At 42.6% G+C, this 27,796-nt stretch overlaps 2 protein-coding genes across 3 annotated transcripts; both read right to left on the bottom strand.

Moving 5' to 3' along the window:
* LOC8075668 (myb family transcription factor APL) lies at positions 1,243 to 3,062 on the bottom strand. The gene is made up of 4 exons (XM_002444351.2): positions 2,680 to 3,062; positions 2,524 to 2,600; positions 2,215 to 2,418; positions 1,243 to 2,096 (listed from the first exon to the last, which is right to left on the bottom strand). Exons 1-4 carry the CDS (start codon positions 2,804 to 2,806, stop codon positions 1,629 to 1,631), a joined length of 876 nt encoding a protein of 291 aa, XP_002444396.1. The 5' UTR covers positions 2,807 to 3,062; the 3' UTR covers positions 1,243 to 1,628.
* Positions 2,907 to 3,886, bottom strand: LOC110436776. 2 transcript variants are annotated; one of them, XM_021464265.1, is made up of 2 exons: positions 3,575 to 3,886; positions 2,907 to 3,377 (listed from the first exon to the last, which is right to left on the bottom strand). In XM_021464265.1, exons 1-2 carry the CDS (start codon positions 3,747 to 3,749, stop codon positions 2,944 to 2,946), a joined length of 609 nt encoding a protein of 202 aa, XP_021319940.1. In that variant the 5' UTR covers positions 3,750 to 3,886; the 3' UTR covers positions 2,907 to 2,943. The 2 variants fall into 2 exon arrangements, with proteins under 2 accessions (XP_021319940.1, XP_021319941.1); XM_021464266.1 differs by having other exon boundaries at positions 3,647 to 3,886.

Below are 27,796 nucleotides of genomic sequence, written 5' to 3'. Positions count from 1 at the left end.
ACTAGTCTCAATGCATATTTTATGAGAGTGTCATGCACATTAAATAGTGTCACATAAGCAAAATTGCTGACTTGACAGAGTCATTAAATGAAGGAATTTCATCATATGAGAGAAGAGTTTCATCTCCCATGAAAATTATGTGGCTCGGTTACCTAGTTTATAATCTTGGTAACTGTACCATATTGAGACTGACCTAAGGGCACTCACAATGCAGACTCTATCATAGAGTCTAAAGTTATTTATTACCTCGAACAATGTGGACTTGGAGTCTTATTTTTTCTACCTCTTTATTCAATAAATATGCTGTTACATCAGCAAAATACCATAAATAATATGTAATTAAGTGTCTTGGACTCTGTGATAGAGTCTTGTATTGTGAGTGCCCTAATTGTGCTACAAGGATTCAAACTCAAGACATCTAGCTCTAATACCATATTCATTGGTGCTTGAGGATTTGCCATTTGGCAGTGTGCGAGTACTTTGTCCAGTCACATTTCTTCCCTTAGCGTGGTCGTGGGTTTTTGGTCACTGAGGATAGGCACAACCATTCATAGAAACTACCAACTAGCCAGGGAATCCAGCCCTAGCCCGGCTCTTATGTCTCTATATGATCCGTTCATATTCTTATTCCTTTTTTCCCATCAGCGGCACGCAAATATGAACAATCTGCATCGAATACTATAAAAGGTTCTGGAATCAAGTGTCCGAGCTTGTAGGGTTATTGAACTAGTAGAGAATACGGCCGGGCAGGTGAACTTGCAACAAGACAGAAATATTCTCCAAAAACTTTCGGATGCGCAACTGTGTAGAGAAGCCATGGATTAGGAGGGTCCAGTCGTCATTTCTCTTGCTAGCTGTGCAAGATTCTCTGGTTTGTCCGTTTTCTCTCTTGTTAGGTAAAGGAAATATCATTGAAGAATCTCCCAATTGCAATTCTTTCAACATAAATATTCCTTGCGTAGCATTTCAATTTTCAGTCCTCATTACTAATGCAAATCATGACAATTTTCCACACCTTCTTCTTTTTACTATAAGAAAAACTACCCTGATGCCTTTTTTTTCCTTCCCCTTTTTGCTGCTTTATTAGTTGTTACCGATACGATAGCTTGATTTATCCCCCAAAGTGCTGTAACAGAACTTGCTGTTCAGTACCCCATACCATTACCAGGTTTGGAATTTTAATCTTAAGTTTCATTCTAAACCCTCTTCAGTTTTCATGACATTGCCCTCTTAAGGCATCAATCTCAGTAATTAATAGTATAGTAGCTACCACAGTTCTGCACTTTGCATTCATCCTTGCATTGCACCCTCAAGCATGGTGCATTCGCATCATCTGCAGCTGCCAGCTGGGCCTGCCTCTAGTTCCAGCCATACATATTTTTTTTTTTACAGAGGGTACATGAAACACAAGAACCATTTGCATAAATGAAAATATATATGTATATCATATTATGGAATGAAGAGCAGTGTCGCTGCTGCTGCTGCTGCAGACTTGCAGTGCAGCCAGCTGTTTCAAGCAGCAGACGTTGCTCAAAAGCCTGACCCCGCCAATCATCCCCTGGCTCTTCTCCGATGCTGGGCACATGCAGAGCAGAGATGCTTCTGATCACCATCTTCGTCGTCCCCCCCTACCTGTTGAGATCAATCTCTGATGAAGTGCCGTCCTCTGCATCCTCTGCGTCGTGCCTCTGCAGGAATGTACTCTCCTCGGCCTGCAGCACCGGCTGGTCGACGTCGGAGCAGTCGCGCGTAGTACCAGCGCCACACGTGTGGAGCCGCCACTTGGCGCCGGCGGCGGGGGCCTGGTGGCTCTCGGCCTCCGAGGAGGAGGACGACGTGACGCAGCTGCTGTCGGCAGAGCGGTGGCGCGTCGGGGACGGCGAGGGGGAGCAGCAGCAGCAGGAGCAGGAGGAGGACAGGCACCCGGCCGTCTCCACCGCGGAGGCAGCCAGCTCCGAGAGCTCTCCCTTGGCGGCCTCCGCGCCGGCCGGCGAGCCCAGGCTGTGGTCGTCGGCGAGGACCTCCTGCGCCCGGCGCAGCACGGACTGCAGGTACCTCCCCTGCGCCTCGATCCTCAGCTGTAGGTGCCGCTGCACCTGCCATGCGCGCATGCCATGAATGAGGTCAGGGTCAGGTCACGATGCACCGAGCTCAGCTTGATCAGCAACCAACCATGAACGAACCGGCAATCAGCTGAAACCTCCTATCATTTACCTCGATCTGCTCCTGCAGCTTCCTCTGCACCTCCCTCTGCATCCGCGCCATGGTCCTGGAAGAATCACCATGCAGCTCGGCGATGGTGCCGTCGTCGTCGTACTCGTCCGGCTGGCTCTCCGAGGACGACGACCGCTCGATGGTGCCATCTCCGTTGTCGCCGAGCGGGGAGGCGACGCCTCGGCTCACCGCCAGCCGGTACTTCTGCAGCAGAAGCAGCAGTGTGGACCACATGATCAGGAGGCAGAGTTCGGCCGACGATCAGCTTACTGTCGCTGCTACTCGGATAAATAATTCGCCTCGCCGTACCTGGAGGTGGCTCTTGAGGTGGTACAGCGTGAGCCCCGGCACGGCCATCGCCCTCAGCACGGACTTGGGTGTCGCCTCTGCAATGGCAAAGGAAGCCGACGTCGGTGGCAGCAGCGGTCAAAGAAAGAAAGGATTGGCCGTGAGCAGAGCACTTACTGTCTGCGCCGCCGAGCTGGGCCACGGCGAGCACGAAGCGGTCGTGGAGCTGGCGTGTCCACCTGAGCCGCGCCCTGGCGGCCTCGCCGTGCCCGTGCTGCTGCTGCTGACCACCCAGCGACGACATTTCCAGCGTGCCCACCGCGGCGCTTCGTATCGCAGCAAAAGGAGCAGCGTCGGTGGCGTGGCCAGCATGAGAAGCCGCAGCAGCGGCGGCCGGAGTAGTAGTCGCAGACGAGACGACGACGACAGCGGCGGCTGCTTCTACCGCGGCGACACAGAAAGTAGCAGCAGCAGCAGCAGGTCTACTCCTGGACAAGCAGCGACAGCAGCAGCAGGGTGATGGACGATGCCAGTGCGAGCTGCGCGGGGGGGCTCGCTCTTATAGGCGGTGGGTCGGTCGGTCGGTTGCTTTCCTGGGACTCCACCACCGCTCAGAGATATTCCGTCTCCGTCTCCACCTCCGGCGGTATATGTATGTATGGATACGCCCGGGCGGGGACGGGGTGGAATCGAATCGATCGGCGGCATCAAGGAAAGGGAATATGGCGCGTGATGAGGCAGCTGGGGGCCAACAGCAGGGCCATGGCATGGCATGGCAGCATCTTCTTTTCTTTGCATCCCCCCTCTCCACCTCCTCTTCCATCTCCATGTCACCACCTCAATTGTTTTGCTGCTTTTGCTTTCACTTCTTTGACCTGAAAGAAGGAGAATCTTTCAGCAGTTGGCGGGGCAAAAGCGAAACAGTTCAACTACAACCCTCTCATCAAAAGGATAGAATTCTTTTTCTTTTTGGGAGAGAAGAGGAAAAAACATTTTCTTCTTCTTTTTGAAAATTTTTTAAAAAAAGTTGATTGAAAAAGGAACAAAAGAGAGAGAGAAGCAAATGGACGACATTGCATTGATTTCTCGTGCTGGGCATGCATTGGAAGCAAGCATTGCTGTTGTTGTCTTGCTGTTTTCTCACCCTTCTCGCCTGCTTGCTCCTTGGACTGACTGGATTCTCTCCTCGCTCGGAGCCCCACCACCACCAGCACCAGCACCACCGTCTCACGAGCGAGCAAACGCATGCCGCCTCTCCTCTGCAGCAGCAGCAGCAGCAGCAGCGTCAACAAGGCTTTCCCGGCACACGAAAACTTGCTTTGATTTCAAGTGAAGATAAGATAGAGATACACGGTGCATATGCATCAAAGATGCGATATCCATCTTTGCTTTGATCTCAATCTCACTGCCGGCCCGCCTGTAAAAATTGGTTCCCAAAACCAAAAGATGGCCCGACCCGGCCGGGCGTGCACGATCCGTCAGGAATTGCATATGGACAGGACAGGTAAATGTCAGAGGAGAGGAGAGGAGGGCAACAAAAAAAAAAGAGAGAGAGAGAGAGAAGAACAGAGCATGCTTTTTTCTCTCTTGATTGAATGGAGAAGAAAAAGTGGAATGGGGAGAATATATCTGATGAGCTTTGCGTTCGATTTCAGGCATTCAGGTGTGGCTTTCAGAGTGGAGTGGCGCACAACAACGGGCACGCTGCTGGGGGCGATGGATGCAACTGGCAAACAAACTGCCCCGGGCCTCCCCTCCCTTGGCCTGTGGCGGTGACAGGGGAATCAAGGAATCTAATCCAGATCTCGGCGCACGCAAGCAAGCAAGCAACCAGGCTTGCTATCGCAATGGATGGATCAAAAAGGAAGCTTCTGTCCAAAGGCGGCATCGGCAGCGGCATGCCGTGCTGCTTGTGCATGCTGCTGGGACGCACGGACGCCGAGACCGGTCACCAGTGCAGTGACAGCGCCACCACCAGCCCACGACCACACCATGGACATGGTCACACACGCGCATATTCTTTCATATTCTCCCTGCCAATTCACGTTTTCACCTCTGGTTTCTTGCTCCTCTCACTCCCAGTCCCAGATAGGAGCAGCAGAGTTGTTTCACGCGGAAGGGAAATACAGCATGTTCTACAGGTTTTTTTGTTACAGTCTCAACCGGTAGGGCGTCTATCTGTCTATCTATCTTCCATGGACCACGTAACGTCCAATGATAAGCGAGGGAGGGTCCAGGTGAAAAGACTGGTCGACTTTTACAGTTTTAGTATTTACAGGAGCCAGAGCTCACCTCACCTCTGCTGTGCTCACATACGATTCATGAAATCTGCAACATCAGGCAGGCATCAAAATCAGGGAAAACCATGTCTGTTCCATGGAACGGGTCAGAGTAAGTAGTAGCAGCCAGCAGCGCATATTCACGCTGTACTTGTGGGTGGGTTGGCGGCATGCCCTGCCCTGCCATGCGCTGGGGCGTGAGGCACTCCAGTTTCAGGCAGCCCCTTTGCTTGCTTTGCTGCGCCTGGAAACAAAAACAATGGCCTTTCAGACCTCACAGTGCCTGGCGACGTTTTCTTTCATATCCCCTTGCTGCCTGTTCCCACCCAATTGTGATCGGTGCTGGTGGTGGTCACTGACTGCCAAATATCTGCCTGCCCATGCTTGCTGTCTGCAGCCTGCAGGTGAGGAAAATTACAGCAAACTGAATGCAAATGCATTATCTTGCACGCAGTAACAGTCTTTTAAATTTTTCCATAATCAGATTCATCTTGTGCCGATCGTGTCGGTCATGAGTCATGACACACACACACACCTTTTTTTTTCTGTTTAAGTTTCTGCAAACGATACCAATGCAGAGTGAATTGCAAGGAGCCAAGTGGGTTAGGAGCGGTCGTTTTCGCGGTTCCACTCCAAGATGCTGTCAGCGGGCGGGCTCCTCTCGGCTTCTAGACAGGATCCGTCCACTAATGCACACCTGCGATTACCTTCAGGCATCTCATGATTGCTTCATTTGCGATAACAGTGACCTGCATGGGACGTGGCTAGCTAAGACATACTCATAACGTCATTTCGGCATCTTCTTCTTCTTATTATTATTATTATTATTATTATTATTATTATTATTATTATTATTATTATTATTATTATTATTATTATTATTATTATTATTATTATTATTATTATTATTATTATTATTATTATTATTATTATTATTATTATTATTATTATTATTATTATTATTATTATTATTATTATTATTATTATTATTATTATTATTATTATTATTATTATTATTATTATTATTATTATTATTATTATTATTATTATTATTATTATTATTATTATTATTATTATTATTATTATTATTATTATTATTATTATTATTATTATTATTATTATTATTATTATTATTATTATTATTATTATTATTATTATTATTATTATTATTATTATTATTATTATTATTATTATTATTATTATTATTATTATTATTATTATTATTATTATTATTATTATTATTATTATTATTATTATTATTATTATTATTATTATTATTATTATTATTATTATTATTATTATTATTATTATTATTATTATTATTATTATTATTATTATTATTATTATTATTATTATTATTATTATTATTATTATTATTATTATTCCTACTATTCTGCTCCCCTTGTGCTTGTCTGAATTTCAGGCCGAATATCCTCGCTGGATAGTGCGAAGCCGAGTACCAAAGCCGCCGCGATATACGCCGAATTTAGTCTCCACCAGCCAGCATTCCTTGTTTGTTCCTGTTCAATGTTCATGCTGCTGCCTGAGCTCCATCCAATTTTTCAGCGTGAAAGGAAGGAAGGGCCCTCTGCCTCTGCCTAAAGCTTGAACAACATTCTGGGAAGGAATCAAGAAAGCTTAGCTTAGCTTTGCTTTAATCAATCTGATCCGATGATGTAAAAACGGCCTCTTTTTCGCGTGTTTTCGTGCTCTCTCGCCTTTAACATATTCCAGGGCAGGAAAAAGCAGATTCCTGAATGATGCCCGGCCGGCAAGGATGGCAAGCAAGAAGGAACTGATGAGAGGCACACCAGCACTCACTCACTCACTCACTCACCGGCTGGCTGCCACAACAAGTCACAGGCCATTTGGCAAAGGTGAGTGATCGAGCGCATCAATAATTCCTTTCTAAAGAGCTCATCAAAGTCCATCACCGGATTGTTTAAAGGCATCGGAGAGGGAAAAGGGGCCGGGATTGAGAGAGAGAGAGAGAGTCTTGTGGACCCGAGGGAATCGGGAAAAGGGGTCCGGCAAGATGCCAAGTTAAACGCACATGAGGAAGAGGAACAACTCCTCCTATGCGTCTGTCAGTGAAGTAACATGATTGGCGCCCCCCAGGGTAAGCAACCACATAATTGCTGCATTATTACCTGATTATATGGTACGGGGGGCCTCTGTTTACTGCCTTTTGTTCTTGTTAAACTAAACGTTTCAGCTTCATGCACCGGTAATCCTTGCTGGTTCCAAGATTGTACTGTCAGACAGGACTCGTTTCTGACGGTAAAAAGGAACGCATAGAGCAAATGATTGGGAAGGGAGCTGTGTGTGCTTCTGCACTCAACTGTTATTCCCTGATGGATGGATGGATGGATGGATGGATGGATGGATGGATGGCCTCTTTGGGCTCTCTCTGCTCTCTGATGGTTTCACCATGAGCTGTCCTTGCCCACCTACGGGAATCTTTGCTTTGTGGACTTTTTGGAGGGAAAGTTTGTGTGATAGGTAGGCTTCTCAGAATTTTACTGGTGGGTAATCAATCTTATAGCAGAATAAATAAAATGGACAAATCTTCCTTCCTTTTGAAGAAAAGGCTAGGAGAGAGATTGTAAAGGATTTTTCCAATGACTAAATGATCGAATACTGGATTTTTCTTTTCTATCCTGAGAACAATTGGATCGGCATCGGTCGGTTGCAATTGCAGGCAGGCAGGTCTCACACAACACAACTTGCAAATGAAGCTAACCCATTGGGATTGGGTAGGTTCTGAATATACTGAAGAAAACTTTGCTTTAGCACATATGTCTTGCCACCTCTTGTGGGATAAGGTAGGCAGGATTCCAGTGATCCACCATGGAAAGGCGTTAATAACCAAACAAACAATCGGAAAGAGATGAGAAACCACAGGATCAAAAGAGGATCAGCTAGAAAAGAAGGCAACCGAGAGGATTTGGGTGCCGCGCATTAGCTTAAGATAACTTATCTGGATCAAACAAGTCTGCTGAAATTTTTACCAGGTGTCGGGTGATAATCCCCGGATGAAATGCAGAGAGAAATTCATTGGTTAGGCGCCGACTGCAATTTTGTCGGTGCGTCAGCTATCTGCTTCTTTTTTTCGTGCATAAATATCTGACACACCCACGAAAGTTGCAATATGCTGAGAACAAGTGACCGGCATATCAACATGCATTGCTGTGCATAATTCATCTCCTAGGATGCTTTTGTTCCCTGTAATGGATGTTTCACTCGTGCTTCTGGGGCCTGGAGAGTCCTCATGATCTTCGATCATTGGAACGGGAACCAGCTACCTTTCAGACAAAAATTCAAACCCAAGACAGTTTATGGACTGTTTGTTTGCTGGCAATGCTTAGTTCCTCGTCCAGTATTCGGCTCTACCAATTGGTACTTTCCAGTTTGGAAGATTTAATGTTGGCAGATCCATGTGGGGTGGCCAACAACCCAGGAGCCCTTCTACACAGTGACAGTGTATACACATTGTGAATGAGGGGTCTGGCAGATATTCAGTAACAATCCCGCATGGAGCGCATGGCAGTATTCAGTAACAATTCAGTCATTGTCAGTTGCATTCTGCAATGACTCATCAAAGTAAGTTACTAAGATGCTCCGGACAAAGAGAAGCAATGCCATACAGATACAACCTCTTCTTTCAAAAATCCTCGATAGTAATGCGCGAAGTCAAAGTCACCGAAAACCAGTAAACCAAATCATTCAGGAGGACAACATGTAGCACAATCTCTGCTTCAATGCTTTTATCGATGAACTTTGCTTCAATGCTAAGGCTACGTGGACGGCTTTAATTTGGATCGGAGCTGCCTTTAGCTGCTGATGGCATAGAGCTCTAGGCTATTGCAAAAGAAGCCTTTGCACTGCACGTATACTGCATCCAAATCCCAGCTTTGATCGTGCCATATAGATAGATAGATAGATGGCCAAGCGATAACTCTGAACAAAGCAAGGCCAAGAACAAAAGACCCAAAGCAGTGTGCTTTGCAAAGATCGACCGATGTGAAATTTGTGCACACAAGTGGGTGCGTTGGAGCCGATCACTTGGAGACAGAACATCAATCAAAGGAGGTGATCGATGAGCAGCCACATAACTAATGGTGCCGTCTGCATTTCAGACACTCATTAGTCAATAGACTAATTCCATGAACAAACTTTTATTACACAGATTTAATTTTGCTTTGTGCCCGTGTTCTTTGTCTAGGAAATTGCACGCAAGGGATGCATACCAGTATACCACTAACAGATAGGTAATGGTAGTGCATTTGTCGCCATCACAATTTTTTTAAAGTTTTTTTTGGGGTAGAGAGATCGATGACGGGTACGAGAAGAGCACACTGGTTTTTCGGAACTCCTGGTTTTCGTTTCTAGTGGTGACAGCAATACTGCGGTCGTCGTCGTCGAGCCGAAAGGAATGCCAAACTTTGGATGAACTTGGGATCTCCGACAAGATATGCTCTTTATGGAGATATGGAATGGATCATCCACAGGGATGGACGGAGGCACTCGGGCACTCATCCAACCTAGTGGCCCAAGAAAGGAAGATCAGTGCACAAAAAAAGTAGAGTGCATGTTTGTAATACCGAAATCGACGAAAGTTCTGTCGGGTGTTTTAAATTGGAGTTCTAACACAAGAAACTAGGAAGATGGTTTGTGTAAATAGAGTGACCGATGAACTTAGCCATGCCTTGAAATCGTTAATATATGCTTCGAGCCAAGCTCTCACTATATATATGTTAAGCTATTTACAGTGGCGTCATATATATGGCGCCGCTTCACACTATATATTCCATCACGTTGCACCTTATCTAGTTATCTTTACAAACTCCTGGTTGATATATGCCCATGCATATCGATTGATACTGACTGATTGTCAGGAGATAGTGTCAAATGGCTAGAGAGAAGAGAGGTGAATAGCCTATTTAAAATTCTACAAGCTCAACTTAATCAAGTGTGTTAGTAAAATAAATGGTGAAACGATTTCAGTGCTTGCATAACTAAGCTATGCAAGCTACCTACACAAGTCTAGTACAAAGCTAAACACTAAACCAAACTAACAAGGCAAGGCAACATCTAGCTCTACTTGTTAACCTAGAAAACAAACTACACAAGCTACACAACTAACAAGGTAAACAAACAAGTAAAGGAGTGAGTGAGGATTCTTATACCCGACGTTGATGAGTAGAAGTATAACCAAGAATCAATCATAATTGCATACACAATATGGAAATTGTTGGCAAGAGATGACACATGATTTTTTTTATCGAGGTTTACTTGCTTTCCGGCAAGCTAGTCCTCGTTGTGGCAATATACCCACTTGATAGATCACAAGCTAATTGACAATCTAAAGCCAAACTCTCAGTGAGTGCCGCACATCCACTCATAAGATGGGGATCCTCCAAACCACGAGCAATCCACTAGAGTAGCCAATTGCGAGCTCAAATCACTTGGTGAGTCTCGAAAGACTCAAGAACCCCTCACAAATCACTTGGTGAGGCTCGAAACAATCTTCAATCACGAGCTCAACACCTTCGTTTCTCTAAGCCATCTAGGGTGTCGGAAAACACCCAAGAGTAACAAGAAATCCGCAGCCAACCCAAGGGATCAAGTGCCACCAGATGCAACTCTCAATGCAATATATTTGAATCTCACTAGGATGAACAATCAAGAAAGGACATTAGTGGGGAGGGTGTTCTCTAGCTCAAAGTATGCCTCAAGTATTCAGATGTCCAAGAGAGAACTCTAAATCCAGCCACCTCTATTTATAACATTTCATTCATAGGCTAGCCGTTAGGAGCAAACTTAGGGGCGTCGGACGCTCCGACGCTTGCCTGTCAAACGTGACATAGTGTCTGACACTCGCCCACCTTCTATTTATAACTTTTCACTCGTATCTGTTTCTTCAATGATTGCAACAAGGTCAAGAGTTTTATGGTAGTAGAGAAAGTTTCATGGAGATGAAACTCTTCTACACTATTTTCAAAATATAGATGTGTTGAAAACTGGGTCATGAAATCCCTATTGAGAATAGCCTAATATTTGGAGGAGTCTAAAAACTACTAGTTTTCTAATAAGACCTATGTAATATTACATCTGTCTTCAAAAGGATGCAACTATGAGTTGCGTGCCGGTTAAAGTGTTTCACTGTTGACCTAGTTTTTAGTAAAGAATATTTACATTTATAACTCCAAAATAAATTTATTGTAAAAATATATTTTATAATTAATCTAATTATATTAATCTGATATTATAAATACTTATATTTTTATAATTAGTCAATATACTAAAGTATGATGCTATTTTGGGAAAATTAGGTGTATGGTCTTGGAAAAAACTTGTCTTAGGTATATCAGTATATGGTCTTTTTTTTGAATTTGGCTCTATGGCCTTAAAACAAAATTTATTTGGCTCCATGGCCTTGTGTCAGTTTTGGACAGCTAACGGTGTTAAGTCAAGGGTAAAAAGACCGTTTTACCCCTAACGGAAAATAGAATTTTTTATTTGTTTATTGTATATTTTGAGTATATATATATATATATATTCAGTACATAATCATGTATTTCTAGTACATAACTATACATATATATTATCACATAACCACTTGTATATTTCCGGTACATAACCACACATATATGTTTTTTATTTTTTCGCCAGGAGTAAAATGGTCTTTTTATCCCTGACTTAACACCATTAGCTGCCCAAAACTAACAGAAGGCCGTAGAGCTAAATAAATTTTGTTTTGAGGCTATAGAGCCAAATTAGAAACAAAAAAAGAAGGCCATATAATTAAGACAAATTTTTCAGAACCATACACATAATTCTCCCTATTATTTTAGAATTGTATTCTTTTTGAAACCAGTTACAATAGTTGACGAGGAGTTCAAATATACTTTTTTCGGCCGCGGAGCATCCAGTCTCGTGCCATCGTGTGGCAGTGGCACAATCCCACGGCAGGAGTAGATCGTATTCCTATTCCTGTCCGGTGACCGAGAAGAAAACGGTCGAAAATAGAATTATAATATAGAAAACAAAAACAATTGATTTGCGATATTTCTATATTTTAGCAACTAAAAAGTATAAAAAATAATTAAAAATAGTTATGAAACCAACTGAAACTAATAAATTTTTATATTTAACAAAATTTAAAAACAATATCGTAATATAAAAAATAATATCAGATATCATAATATAAAGGAAGAAGTCCACTTTAGGTCCCTCAACTTTCGCAAAAGTTTGTTCTTCATCCCTAAATTTCAAAACCGGGTAAGATACATTCCTCAATTTTTGAAACCATGCATATTACGTCCCTAATGGTTATGAGCGGTTTTGAAGGCTGTTTTGTCTTTTTTATTTTTATTTATTTTGGCTGAATATTTGTAAAATTATAGTAAATCACATAAAATTCATAAAATAGTAAATCTGATTTTGTTGGACTCCAGATAAGTACATCTATATAGTGAACATATAATATAGTATGCTTTAGTACAAAATTTTTATTGTACCTTTAGAACTGTTTTTTCTATAATTAATTAGAATAATTCATAGCTATAGTTTGTATGGTCTAATTATGGTGAATTTTTTATGTTAGACTAATTATTATATGTTTAAACTATGGTAAAAAATTCATACTCATTAGATCATGTATAACTTAGTTATAGATTTATTATAATTTAACAAGCATAAACCTAAATAAATCTATAACTAAGTAATACATGATTTAATGAGTATAAAATTTTTACTATAACTCAAACATAGAATAATTAGCTCACCATATAAATTTCATCACAATTAAACCATAGAAAATATAGCTATAATTAGTCTAATTAATTACAGAAAAACATAGATCTAAAGATGCATCAAAAAAATTATACTAAAACATACTATATTATATATTCAATGTCTACTGATCTGAAGTCTAACAAAATTGAGTTTTTTATTTTATGATTTTTTATGTAATTTACTGTGATTTTTCAAAAAAATTCAGCCAAAATAAATAAAAAGAAAAAGGTAAAACCGCTTTCAAAACCAGGTCAAGGATGTAATGTGCACGGTTTAAAAGTTGAGGGATGTATTTTGTCCAGTTTTAGAGTTCAGAGATGAAAATCAGACTTTTGTGAAAATTGAGGGACTAGACTTTTTTCTAATATAAAAAACAAGAATCAGCTTGAAATATTTGCGTGCTATTTTCATCCGCGCGCCTGCCGACTGGCGCCTGACGGGCCTCGCCAACTGGAGGCCTAAAGCCGTCGCACGCGCTCCCGCCTGCAAGAACTCATCAGTACCCGCGCGCATCAACATCACAAGAGAGCGGGCCGAGAGATGCCTCTTGTGTCCACGCAGTCGGCCCATGGCCCCCCATCCGGCAGATGAGACAGAAGAAACGGCTTGGCCCGACAATAGTAAGACCCAAGCTTAATTACTTTTGCCCTTTTCTGGGTGCACACACTTTTTCTTATGACAAAATTTGGTCACATATATTAATAGTATATATATGAAGTTTTAAACAAACCGAGAACTATATGAAGATAAAACTCAGACTAGGCAATATATACAAAGATACAATAAGATCCAAAGGGGTCGAGAAACGATAGCGCACAGCAAAAACAATGCTAACTATACAAGCTGGACGATCACGTACGTACTGATGTTATAGACTTCATATCTTGTCACCGCAATGCACCACTCGAGACTAGAGTCTAATATTAGATCGCATAGTTAGTTTGGCATCTATGAATATTGGGGTACTATATACTCAACCCGTTTAAAAAAAAGTAGCTCGTTTTAGTTTTGTGGTAAATTAAGTTTTTATACGGTGGTCACCACATAGATATGTATATTAGCTTATATTATCAATATATATTTTATGTGGATGCAAAGAAATTAGTTTAATTTGTAGATACTTGTTTCGTCTATAAAACTTTGATTATTTTTCTAATAATCCACCCTAGCTGACTAGTTGGGGGTATATTAGTAGAGATCCTCCTACTCTAGATTCTTTGAGAGCAGTGATTATATTCGTTGATTAAAAATATTTCATTATAGTTCTCTATGATAAACTCTCTATGCATAGAGTGATTTTGCGTGAGTGAGTTAGGAGAAAATACTTTTTCAGCCTCTATTTTTTTAATAAACATTTCATAGAATCAACATAGATAGAATCACTTCTCATTATTTGGCAAAGTTCCTCCTGAGTTTAGCTTGAAAGTTGCTCTGGTTTTTCTCTCTCTCTTTTTTTTTGTTTATATTGATCTAGTGCTAACATTAAGAGTTGCACGCAAGTTTTGCACCATCTGTTGCATGCAAATAAGTTCAAATTTTACAAAACCCCAAACAATCATCTCGACCCCACCTCTGTCTTAACTGAAAGGCATTAATTAATTCAATATGCTTCACCCTGGCCGATTTAAATGCATCACCCCCTGCACAATCCTGATCCTCTCGTCCCTGCACAATCCTGATCCTCTCGTCCGTGACGTCCGAGAAAAATTCACCTGATCGACATCACGTACGCTAGCGGCTAGCTATACATTCAAGTTCAAGACGTACGAGACATGTCATGTGTAGCATGCATGCAAACCCGACCTAAGTCGATCCCTCGTCACTTCGTCAGGGAATCCATGGCGGCTGTTAAAACCGACGACCCGACCTACAGTAGCTGGACGAGTCCCGGCCGGCCGGGCGGCCCAACTGAGAGTGAAGTCAGTCGTCGTCTGCTAGCTGGACCCAAGGCTGGGTATGCATGCATGCAGCGCCGGCCCTAAGATTACGGGTTCTCTAGTCTATAATAGAAAAAAGTCTAAATAACCTCCTAATCTAACATTTGGTTCAATTTACTCCCTCTAACTATATAAGTTGGTCCAACTAATACCTTAAAAAGTTTTTTCTTTTTTGTTTCTCTATGCACAAATTATATTTTAGTTTCAAATTTTGTGAGGTGATAGAGGACTTTGTATTTTGTGTTAGAAAAATCCAATATAATTTTTTCATCATTATGTTTTTTATGATATTGTATCTCTACTGTTAATTTATTTTTAAATTTCCTAAGCTATCAAAAATTTGGTAAAAAGTGAAGATATATTTTTTTCTAACATTACTTATAATGTTCTCCAATATATCACAAAACTTGATATTAAAACTCAACTTATATGTGGAAAAACATAAATAACAAATCATGTTAAGGGGTAAACTAGACCAATTAAAATGGTTGGAGGGAGTAAATTGAATCAAATGTAAACGTAGGACAAACTTGAGGGGAGTAATTTAGACTTTTTCCTCTATAATATATAGGCTAATTTTACTTATAAAGGAAAACTAAATGCAATAATATATTTAAAATTAAACATGTTTGATAATTATCAAGATCGAGAAACAATGTAGATTAAAAAATAATATATTTGTACTTATAGAACTAATATGATTACCTTAAAAAAGAACAGAACTCCATCATACTCATTGCTTTTTATATAAATATACTTTTTCGAGCATTTCTTGATGCAAAATCATCAAAGATGGTATTGAGATAAATCGTGTCTAAGATATCTCTTTCGATAGTGCACATAGACAAAAATTGAACAAGAGAGAAAAAAACCTAGGACCTACACAATTTGTCACGATCTTATAACAGAAAATACAAAACTGAATTAATTAATCAAATTAACAAGAACCTGATTGGTAATTGCCTAAAGCCCCTAAACGCAGCGACAGGTGTTGGCGTGTGTTGTTGGCGGCGGCCGCTCGGCTGATCGGCTCGTGTGGCCTCGTCCTGCGCTGCCTCCTGGAACAAAAGCCAATGACTTAGCCCTTAACCTATACGTATACTAATATACATATCTGGGGTTAGGCCCCCAAGCCGCTAGGGTCCATGATCTGCGCACCTGCTGCCCCTCCCATAGGGCCGGCACTGCATGCATGTCCATCATCTGCCTGCCCTGCCATGGCCGCCGGCCGCCCTCGTGTCACAATTCGCCTGCTCCTGCAAGGCTGTGTACCGGCCCGGCCCTGCCGTCGTTGTTCCTATATATCGACTGCCGTGCCGCCTGCCTGGCCCCTGGTCCCTCTTCTCTAGCTCGTTTGTCATTGAGGATTAATTCCCCTGCAGCGTCAGGGATATTCCCATCCCATCGTCGTCCGATCCCCTGCCTGCCTCTTGACAGCGCTGAATCCGAGGCGCGCGCGCGGCGGGCCATGCATGCCAATGCCAACGCTCGGCCGGGGCCGACCACCGGCATCACCCGCCCGCCAGCAGCGACGATCGCTCATCATGCATGTGGGTGGGATCGAGATCGTCAGACGGCACGGCCGCCGGCACCGCGCTGCGCCGCTGCCGCTGCCGCCGCGGGCGCGCGGCACCACCCCACCTGCATGCTCTCGTCGGCAGCCGGCCGGCACCGCTGCGATTGGTTTGCCACGCGCGCTGCCATAACTCCGTTGCGCCGCGCGCGCTGCCAGCGCCATGATGGCCGTCGCGCCCACAGCCACAGGGGCACTCTCTAGTGGCCTGCTAGTAGCCGCAGAAGCGAACAAAACTGTGATCTCACTTGCCGCGCCCAGAATCCCCCAGATCCGCGGTGCCTCTCTCTCTCTCTGTCTCTCTCCCGCGTTCTTCCTTCGTTCCTCTCCCTTGCCCGGTGGGCGAGGCGGCCGGCCGTGGCTGTTATTGATCAATGCGCGGCGCCAGGCCTGGGAGAAAGTTTCGCCGAGCTAGCCGCGCGAGCGCAGCGCAGGCATTGCATTGCATGCATGCTGTGTGGTCGTCTCGTCTCGTCTCGTCCATCCGCCTCAGTGTGCGTGCAAGATCTCAGCAGGCGCAATCTATCCCCGCCGCGCCCCCTACTGCTCTCCAGGACATGCATACAGTACATACTTCCTCACGCACAAAAACAAATGGAATCATTTCAGTCAAACAAACTCAAAATTTAACCAAATTCTATAGTAAATAGTATTAACATTTATGTGTTCAAGTACTCGCTCTTTCCGCCAAAGAATATTATTATAGGAAACGTGTCGGTCAAACTAGCTCAATTTTGACAAAGTTATAGTAAGGCCTTGTTTAGTTCTCAAAAAATTCGAAGATTCCCCGTCACATCGAATCTTGTGGCACATGTATGAAGTATTAAATGTAGACAAAACCAAATACTGATTACACAGTTTGCCTGTAATTCGCGAGCTGAATCTTTTGAGTCTAGTTAGTCCATGATTGGACAATATTTATCACAAACAAACGAAAGTGCTACGGTAGCCAAAACCAAAATTTTTCCTCAACTGAACAAGGCCTAAATAGTCTTAGCATTTATATCTTCAGATAAATTTACTATAAAAATATATTCTATAAGTAATCTAATAATACTCATTTTGTCTCAAGATTGTTAGTACTTTCTTAAATAATGTCAATCAAAATTGAAACTGTTTGACTTCTCGAGAATTGCACTATTTTTTAGACGAAGGGAGTAAGTTTATATATTATGTAATTAATCTATTAGTACTTGTTTGTATTATAAATGTTAATGTTTTTTATAATTTTGATCAAGGTTTTAAAAAATAATTGTATTTTTTTAAGACAGAGAGAGCATATATATCAATATATGCATGAGGTAAAGGTACCTCTCTCTCCCTCCGACTTAGCCAACCACCAAGGACACAAACTAGTTAAGGGCTTGCTAGGCAAAGAAAAAAAATGGAGGCACAGTTTCCATAGAGCAGCCGTGGCCCATAGTCACTTGCATCGATTCATGACACGTACTCCTCTGTAACACTAAGATTGACGTTCTAGCATTACAGCGTTGTCCAGAGGAGCCTAAGGCCTTGTTTAGTCCCCTGGTGTAGCACTTTCATTTGTATTTGATAATTATTGTTTAACCATGAACTAACTAGACTCAAATTGTCTCACAAATTACATAAAAACTGTGCAATTAGTTATTTTTTATCTATATTTAATGCTCCATGCACGTGCCACAACATTCGATGTGACGGAAAATCTTCAAACGTTTTGAATTTTGGGTGTATAACTAAATAAGGCCTAAGACTATCTCTAACAATCGTCACCCAAGTTACAAGACCTATTTGTCCTTTGGATAGCACTACAGGCAAAAACATATTTTTAGTCTTCTCCAACAACAAAACCTAAAAGACAACACTCTCTGCAAATGTGTTTCGAGAAGAGAGGATATCTAAATTTAGTTTATGTCTTTCCTGATACCCAAAATAGGTCTTCGGTATGGTATTGTGTTAAAGACCTATTTTGGATTTAGGTTCTCAAATGAGTCTCCATCTCCTAGATGCATGCACATAGACTGAATTTATAAGACCAGTCTCAATGTATGTTTCACGAGAGTGTCATGCACATTAAATAGGGTGTCACATAAGCAAAATTGCTGACTTGGCAGGGTTATTAAATGAAGGAGTTTCATCAGATGAGAGAGGAGTTTCAATCCTATGGAACTCATATGGCTCGGTTACATAGTCTATAGTCTTGGTAACTGTGTCATGAAACTATGCATTGAGACTGACCTAACAGGTGCTAGCTCATTGTTGTTACTGATCTATAGGGACCGTCCCTACTATTTTTTTCCCTGTTCCATATATAGCCCCACTACTCCCATCTTCTTCGAGCATGTTTTATATGAAGATAATACCAGCAAACGGTTAAAACATAACTGGATTCTTATAATGATATGACAATTATCACTTCTTTTATACTATGAGTATATAGTGCTAAAACACCGCTTGCCATAGTTTCTTTCGGTCCCTATATATTAAAATTATTCTTCACGTAATTCTCACCTACTTACTCTCTACTAGAAAAATGAAAAAGTAGTGTTTAAAATCAGAAAATAGAGCTACGTACCAAACTATCCCGTATAGGTAGAGCCTACATGTGACGTGCGTACGGCGGCCTCAATCGGCGTCATCAGGCGGCCGGTTTGCAACGTGGAGACGTACGTGTACCGTGTACGTCTACATCCTCCTCGCACCGTTGGCGTCTTTCTCGTATGGCATCATGACATTCAGGGACACATATACTTGGGCCTTGTTTAGTTCTGAAAAAATTTCAGATTTTGGTACTGTAACATTTTTGTTTTTATTTAACAAATATTATCCAATCATAAATTAACTAGGTTTAAAAGATTCATCTCGTGATTTACAGGTAAATTGTGTAATTAGTTTTTGTTTTCGTTTATATCTAATACTTCATGTATATGCTCCAATATTCGATGTGACGAGAAATTTTGAAAATTTTTTAATTTTTGGGTGAACTAAACAAGGCCTCGCTGGTTCACCTGCATCATTGTCGCTATAGAGACAGATCGAGGTAGGGGTACCACGTCGATGCTATGTACGGTGCACCGTCGTCCTACGTTCTCATTGTCCCGCACCTAGGCGCTGAATTCATAGACTAGGCATGTGGTGCTAGCTTGTCGTACACCACTTATCGTTTGTAGCTACCTGTTGCTGGTACGTACGGTGTGTCACTCCGTGTAGCAACGCGTTAGCGTAGTACGAACCATACGATTCCAGAATGTACTCCTGGGTGTGTGTGTGTGTGTATATATATATATATATATATATATATATATATATGCTGCCCCCTTGGCATGATGGTAGAATTTGTACGAGCAGCACGCAGGCAGGACCATCACTACATACACGACATGCCAATCTTGCCATTGCTCTCCCTCATGGGCGGATCTAGGAGTATTGCCCAGTATTTCTGAGAATATTCAACTATTTTGGTACACTTTTACGTAGATATGTATATATCCTTATATATATGAATATACAATGCTATAATTTATAGTATTTTAGCACATTTAGCTCAAAACAGGTAAAAAAAATTGGCCTTTCAATTAGAAGTCTTAAGTCTAGAAAGCAAATATTGATCAATAGTTGTTACAGTGTTATTGGCTATATTTTAAGCCTAAGGATTTGATTTTTTTATGATTTGGAAGTGGAAATACCTAAGTTTTAAATCCTGCCCTCCGCCACTGCTCTCCCTCCTCCCTCCTCGATCACCGATCATCATATCCCTGTACACGCATATGCATGATGAACCCGTACGAGCTAAATTTCGGCATAGATATATATACGTACCTATACTAGAGACTAGAGTACGCATGTGGTACAAAAAAACAACACGCGCGCTGGCTGCAGAAAAGTGGAGACAACGACGTCTCTTCCATGTGATACATGCGTCATCAGCTAGTTGCGCTGCGTAGCTATCGCCTGCCGGCCGGCCGGGGCTCTGGGCCGCGGGGCAGCATGCAGCTGCACCGACGACGACGGAGAGTTGGAGATCAACATCAGTCAATCATCATATCCCTCGCTCATCCGGCCCCTGCCTGGAACTGGAATGCATGGATGCAATGCATGGTTCGCCCAAGACTGAATCGATAGAGATCCATATATGCATGCATCGATCTATCGTTAATTAGCTGCCGCGCGTGCGAGAGCATTGAAGCCCGTCTCTCGGCCGTATGCGCGCCGTTCCCGGATCGTCGCCAACTCTCGTGTCCGTCCCTTGCTCGCCCCGCGGCCGGGCCGGGGCCCCCATCGACGACGACGACGGAGACGTGTGGCTCCGGTCTCCACGGCGACGGCGAGATCGATCGACACGCACGCGGTGGTCCGGTCCCCGGCTCAGCGCGCATGCAGCATCGCAGTGCATACGGCACCACGCCCACCACCGGCCTGCGAATTCCATGAGAGAGAGAGTTTCGCCGAGCACGTACGCTAGCGCCTGATCCCTGCCTGCCTGCCTGCCTCCAGACGTGCGCGCGCGATCAGCTTGCAGGCGGGGCCGGTGGCGCGCGCGGCACAGTCGGCAAGCGCGTATCTGCGAATGCCAGAGAATATGGTGCTCGGCATGGCGAGCAGCTCGCGTGCGTCGTCACTGCGTCCACTGCGTAGCGCGTATGTAGTGGCTCGAATCAGATCTGCTGACTGTTCATTTATGGGGCTTAACGGTTACCGCTTCAATTCGCGCGCTGATGGACAAAGAATTTGGTCTGCTCGAGAGAGATGAGATGAGATGGATGGAGGGACATTCAGAGAAATATGCAGGGAGGGACATTCAGGCATGCATGACAGACGGTACAAGAAGGGTTTATTTGGTGCAGCATGAATGATTGAACTCTTCCACCCACGTACTCTGCCCATTCAGATTTCAGAGCGGCGGAAGCGAGGCATGCATGAACGCATGTCCGGTGACAGGCAGAGGGCAGCAACAACCAGATTCTTACGTGTTTTACCATTCAAAATTTAGTACAAAATTTCTCTACTAAATGCCTCATTGTGAAGATTTCATGTGCTATGACTAGTGGTAGTGTTTTATTAATTACTGCTTAAAAACACTAGGGGCCGAGCTGGCCGGCTGGCTCATGAGTCACCTATAGCTCTGAATCTGTCCCCAATCCTACTTCGCATGATTGCATTCCGATTACTCTCGGTTACAAGTTAGAACCCACATATGATGCTTGTTTAGGTCTCACTCTACTGACTCTACTGCTTAGGCCTTGTTTAGTTCCCAAAAAATTTCAAGATTCTCCGTCACATCGAATCTTGTGGCACATGCATGAAGTATTAAATATAGACAAAAACAAATACTGATTACACAGTTTACCTGTAATTCGCGAGCTGAATCTTTTGAGTCTAGTTAGTCCATGATTGGACAATATTTGTCACAAACAAACGAAAGTGCTACGGTAGCCAAAACCAAAAATTTTCGTCAACTGAACAAGGCCTTAGTACTTCTTATGCTATACTAACACTAGTCTAAAGCCTACACATGCAACTTGCTTTCAACGTAACTTGGAAGTTCATGGATGGAACCAGCTTGTTTTCTTTCTCACCGAGACCATACCGGTGCAGGAGTAGCTAGCTAGCTAGGGCTTAAAAACATCTCATCGCTCGCAGTGCACTTTGCTCATGATACTGCCTCCAGCTGTGCCGAAGGACATAGGAGTACATTCACATGCGACGGTGGGCGATGTCTGATGTGGGGGCGACTAGTGTTTGGTGACGAATTTAGAGCTAGCAGCACCAAGCACCAAGCGGCAGCGAGCCATGCATGTATGCATGCGTTTTGTGCTCAGAAATGCCGGCCGTCCATTGCAGGAATATAATGCAGGGTATATAGCTGGGACATAATAAACGCAAGGATCTCACATGCTGTTACTCTGAAACTTCTGCATTCCTGCCTTGCCCTGCCCATCTGAATCGGGACCCTTTTGTTGTTAGTGCAGTTACCTTACCTGCGCTCTCTGTTATTCCTTTTACTGCTTGTCCATCACTCTCCTGCATATGCAATTCACTTTCAGACCTACAAGCATGCATGTAATATTTGCTCTGTTCTTGTGCATTGTAACAGTCTTGCAATCTCCATCGTATAATACATATGTGAGGCAGTACATGATTGATGATTGCTGATGGGTTAGTGTTACATGGTTGGTTACCTATGAACTGAAGCCGTATAATAAGGCAAAGAGGTAGGAGCATATATATACTGCATGGCAATTTGGCAGTGACGACATTCAGTTACTGAACCATGCATGTGCTGATGTGCAAATGCTCTTGAGATCGATTGGATCGCATTGATTCCAGGCCGTTATACTAGAAGAGAACGCTGGCGGCAGTAGCATAAATGCGGACGCTTTGCAGGAAGCAGCCATGATGATGATGATTGGGGGGGCACTTGCATTCTGCATCGCATCCCTCCCTTGTGCAGAATGTGCCGAGGAGGCATGGTACTCCGGCCGGTTGTCATCTGTGGACAGATTGGAGATGGACTTTTGAGCATGATGGCCCAATGTGGACCATGCTGCAACGCATCCATCCATTCTGCCTGCCGGCCGGCCTGCTTCTGCTTGCGCTGCCTACCCATCCCTCTGCCGCAATTACTACTGAGCTCCTGCTCCTGCTCCTGCATCTGCTTGCTCGGATGATGGACCCGGCCTGGCCGACCTGGAAATGGTCTTCCAGCCCTGGCGTTCAGACATCTGTGAGCTCGCCCACCCTGCATGCATGGATGCTAATCCTGGCTGGTGGCAGCTAATCTTCTGAAGTGCTTACTACTCCCAAAGCTTTGCATCTTTGTTAAGGCAGCAAGCATCGGTATCACCCGCACAGTTCGGTGAAACTCTGAAAAAGTGAAAGTGAAAGGGGCTCTGAATGATGCCTAGCTCGATCTCGCTTTCACGGTTTCACTGGAAACCAAAGCGAAAAAGTCTCGTCAGGGGTCATTCAGAGATGGGCCGGCCATGTACGTGATATACGATTTCCTCTCGATCGGAGGCTAATGTTTTGTTTCCCTCAGTCTCTGTAATGTTGATAGAGCTAGTGTTATGTGAGCAATGGCTGTTACTTTCCTGCATTATTATGGCTGTAGCGGTCAAAGGAGCCGATGCCATTTGCAATCATGCAATGGCTGTGAATTAAGTGGGCCGGGCTCCTGCAGACTATCAGAATGGACGACCTGCTTCTGTTCCTCTCGTTATTTCTGTGCTCGCGCTGATTACCGAGAGGATCGTGAATCCCCTTGTAAAACTCCTTGTTCATCAGTGAATTGTTTCCATTTGTCAGACTGGATTTAATCCACCGGATACTTGTCCGAAAGGCTGCAATACCATTTGTGCATTGTTCCATACATATTAGTACTATTCACTATAAATTTTATGAGTAAAATACACTGGCGGTCCTTTAACTTGTCAGCCTGTGCCACTTTGGTCCATGAACTTGCAAACCCGAAAAAATAACCCCTGAACTTGTCCGCCTGTGCCACTTTGGTCCATGAACTTGCAAACACGAAAAAGTGCCCTCTAAACTTGTCGACCTGTGCCACCTTGATCCATGAACATGCAAATACGAAAATAACACCAGCTGCATGACACTGTTCTGCCACGTAGCCGCCTCTGGTAGGCCATGCATGACACCCAGCTGATGTCAACACCATAAACAGTGCCATGCAGCTGGTGTTATTTTCGTATTTGCATGATCATGGACCAAGGTGGCACAGGTCGATAAGTTTAGAGGGCACTTTTTCGCGTTTGTAAGTTCATGGACCAAAGTGGCACAGACGGACAAGTTCAGGGGTCACCTTTTCAGGTTTGCAAGTTCATAGACCAAAGTGGCACAGACTGACAAGTTAAAGGGCCGCAGTGTATTTTACTCAAATTTTATCGAAGTTAAGCTAGTTTGACTTGAACTCTGTTAGAGTAGGTGCTGTCCAGGGAACAAGTGTACCTCTCAAACAGTCAAACATGTATACCTACTAGTAGTGCATAAATAAATGTGTACAGCTGACGAAAACTCAAGGATGGAAAGAACAAAGATTATACTGTCTACTAGGCTCTGCTGCAAGTTTTCAGTTCACGGAAATACATGGGAAATAAAGACATGTATCTTCTTTTGTCGCCATACGTAGGCAATAATTGACAGTTGCATGCAGTGATGTGCTAGTGAGAAGACGATTTATTACTATTAAGTTTGAAAAAAGAAAATAGTTGGCAGGCAGACACAAGTTCTTCTTTTGGCTTTTGGTTTTGGATCGAATCTTGCGCAGAAAAAAACTTCTACCTTCAGAGCTACTCCTGTGTTGTGCAATGACAATATTGAAGAGACTTTGATCACCTGTTCTTTGAATGCACTTTCAGTGCTTGGTGCTGGCGCTTTGTTGGGGTCACTGGGGATAATTCCCTGCCTATCTTAGAGAGACTGCAGGCAGCCAGAGCAGCTTTTGGCTCGCCCATCTTTATGAAAATTGTCATTTTGGCAGCCTAGTGTATTTTGTCAACGAGGAACAAAGTCATCTTTGATGGTGCATCACATTCTTTGGGGCAGTGGAAGCGTAGTCTTTGGAAGGAGATTTTTCAGCTTGATTGGTTCACATCCAAAATTTGCCCCGCCAAAACTAAGGCAAGCCAAAACTAAGGCGTGCTAAATTTTGGTTGCCAAAAGTTTGGCAAGAAATTAGGTATAGCACATGGTTGGGTGTTAAATTGGGACATTCTCCTATATGTAGTTAAAGAACTTTCTAGAGATTTATCAAAACTTTAGCCATAAACAGGCGTACTAATTCCTTGACAAATGAACCAACTGATGACCATAATTTTGGTATGTCATGGTTTTGGTTGGGCACGAATTGGTAGCCAACCAATGCGGCTCTTTCTTTCTCTTTTTAAGTGCAAGTCACGGAAGAAATGTCTTCTCCAGGTTTGGATAGCTCAGATTTAATTTGGTAGTTTCTGCCTTGTACAATTTTTTTCCTCTTTTATAGACTTATCTATATAAAAATGAGTTCAATAAGCAATTCCCCTCCCATTTCCTAAAAAAAATCTCCACTGGTTTCTAAAAAAATCTCCTTCCGTTTGCTAAAAAAAATCATCATTTAGACAGTGGATCTAATTTGCTTCTAGATTCATCTCTACAGTTGTAAAAGTACACTAAAATAATCTCTAAATTAAATCTACTTTCTAACAACTGCACTCACCTTGTCATCATGAAAATAAGTTAAAGAGTGACCCGAAGTCTTGCTCCGAATTATCCATTTCCCATTATAGAAAATATGATAAAGTAACCTCCTAAATGTACATCTAAATTACTCATATTTACATTAGAAAAACATCTTAACATAAATCTGGATATAAATTACACAAATCTGGATCGATCTCCTAGCTAGTTCTTATGGGACTTTCTAGAAAAAAAATAGATAAAATGTTTAAACTAAATTCTCAAATAAAGAGAAATATGCGTCCAACAATAGTAGATTTTAGTCCACGCAATTGACAACAATAGTCATTGGATATAATTTGTGTCAATCCCTTTAGAATTTATAAAGAATAGTGTCAATCCCTAAACACGTCTCTAATTTACCGACGTGTACCAAAAAAGTATATGCTAAAGTGAATAAGCATCTAAATTATCCACACCTGTATTTTGAAAAGGTAACTTAACTATATATCTCATAAATATGGTTGTGCCAATTAGATTAAACTAATTCTGAAATCCATATTTCAATTACAACAGCCCAAAGTAACACATATCTACATCTAAATTAGCGTGTCAAACCATTAGTATTTTAAATTTTCGTCATTCATATGTAGTTTAAGATAGTAAGAATACATTGATGATGCCTACTACCATTCATAGTTTAAGATATGGTTGACAACTAAAAATGTGAAACCGTAACAAAAAATTAACAAGAGTTCTAGAGTTGTAAATGTTTACTGGGATTGTCTCTCCCGTTCCAGATGTCCCTTACATATACTCCCTCCGTCCCATGATAGAAGGCGCAATTCCTCAAGCACCAAGACCAAGAAGCAAATTAACTCCTACACATTAAAGATACTTTTGTTGTCCATCCAATTTAATGCCACATTGCATGCGTGCATTGAGAAAGGGCGTAGCCAATTAGCTTCCAGCATTCATGCATGCATGCTGCACAAATGCATTAGCGTGGGAGATAATATTGATTATTTAGTCTTGCATTAGATGCTGCATGCGGAAGTTTAAGTCCAGGCGCCTTCTATCATGGGACGGAGGAAAAAAACAGTTAGGTCTTGTATCTTGAGACGGAGGGAGTACTAGGGAATTGGTTATATGGAGTGCCTAGGTAAGCGAGTGTCTTTATCCATTCCGCTACCGTCGGTACTCCTGGCGCCGTTGTGGTGCCGTCCACCCGCACCTCCCCACTGCAGATCCACTCCACCAAGCCACACTTGCATCGCCTTAGCAATCTCTGGAGGCCCTCCTCGATGCGGGCGACGAGGAGCTCGTTGACTAGGATGACGAAAGTCTGATCCGCATTAACACAAACCCTAAAGTGGAGCAGTCGAAGGGCGGATCTGGTGGATTGCGACCGTTGCATCAGCGGACGCCTCGATCCACCCATCTGAAGACTTGAAGAAGCGTTTTTTTCTCATAATAAATCAGTAAATAATACTTTTAGCTATTACTTTTTAGCTAAATAAAAAGTTTTTTACTGAAATTAACTGTTTGGAGTGAAGCTAGAGCTCTAATGAATAGCCCTTAATGCTAGGGAGCCAAGCGAAGGAGGAAAAGAGAGAGATCGACGGAGTCCCATAGAAGATGGCCGTGAGCTAAATAGCTAAGAGCAACTCCAACAGTTTTACAAATAGGTTTGACATTCTTGTTTTTTTTCAAAACTCTCAAAATCTCATATCCAACAGTTTGGCAATTGGGTTTGGCATTTATAGCAAATTGGTAAATTATTCTCCTTTCTTGGCATTTATGCACACCTAGAATAGGCTTGGCATTCTGTATGCGCGTGCTTTTATAGCAAGCTGACAACCTGATGTTTATTCGTTAATCTTCATGACCAGTAGAATTTTGTTTTTGCCAAGTCAAAATTGCCAAATACTTGGAGATGTCTTTTTTGTTCCCTCCCCATATCGTTTTGAGAGTTGGCAAATAACAACATTTGCCAAACAAAATTTGCAAAACTGTTGGAGTTGCTCTAATGCAGATACGGGAGTAACTGCTGCTAGGGAGTATGAAAAATTTAGGCCTTGTTTAGTTCCGAAAAGATTTCGGATTTCGGTACCGTAGTATTTTCGTTTTTATTTGATAAATATTATCCAATCATGGACTAACTAGGCTCAAAAGATTCATCTCGTGATTTACAGTCAAACTGTGTGATTAGTTTTTATTTTCGTCTATATTTAATGCTTTATGTATGTCCCGCAAGATTTGATGTAATAGAAAATCTTGAAAACTTTTTAGATTTCCGGATGAACTAAACGAGGCCTCTCAAGGCCTCTGGTCTTGTTTAGTTCCGAAAACTTTTTGGTTTTCGGAACTGTAGCACTTTTGTTTTTATTTGACAAACATTGTCCAATTATGGAGTAACTAAGCTTAAAAGATTCATCTCGTAATTTACAAGTAAAATGTATAATTAGTTTTTATTTTTATCTATATTTAGTGCTTTATACATATGTCACAAGATTTGATGTGAGGAAGAATCTAAATAAGGCCTTAGACGCGCG

Source organism: Sorghum bicolor, chromosome 7 (genome assembly GCF_000003195.3).
Source record: "Sorghum bicolor cultivar BTx623 chromosome 7, Sorghum_bicolor_NCBIv3, whole genome shotgun sequence".
In the NCBI taxonomy this organism is placed as follows: Eukaryota; Viridiplantae; Streptophyta; class Magnoliopsida; order Poales; family Poaceae; genus Sorghum; species Sorghum bicolor.
The sequence above is the reverse complement of the archived record's forward strand: the minus strand, read 5'-3'. Positions and strand labels throughout refer to the sequence as shown.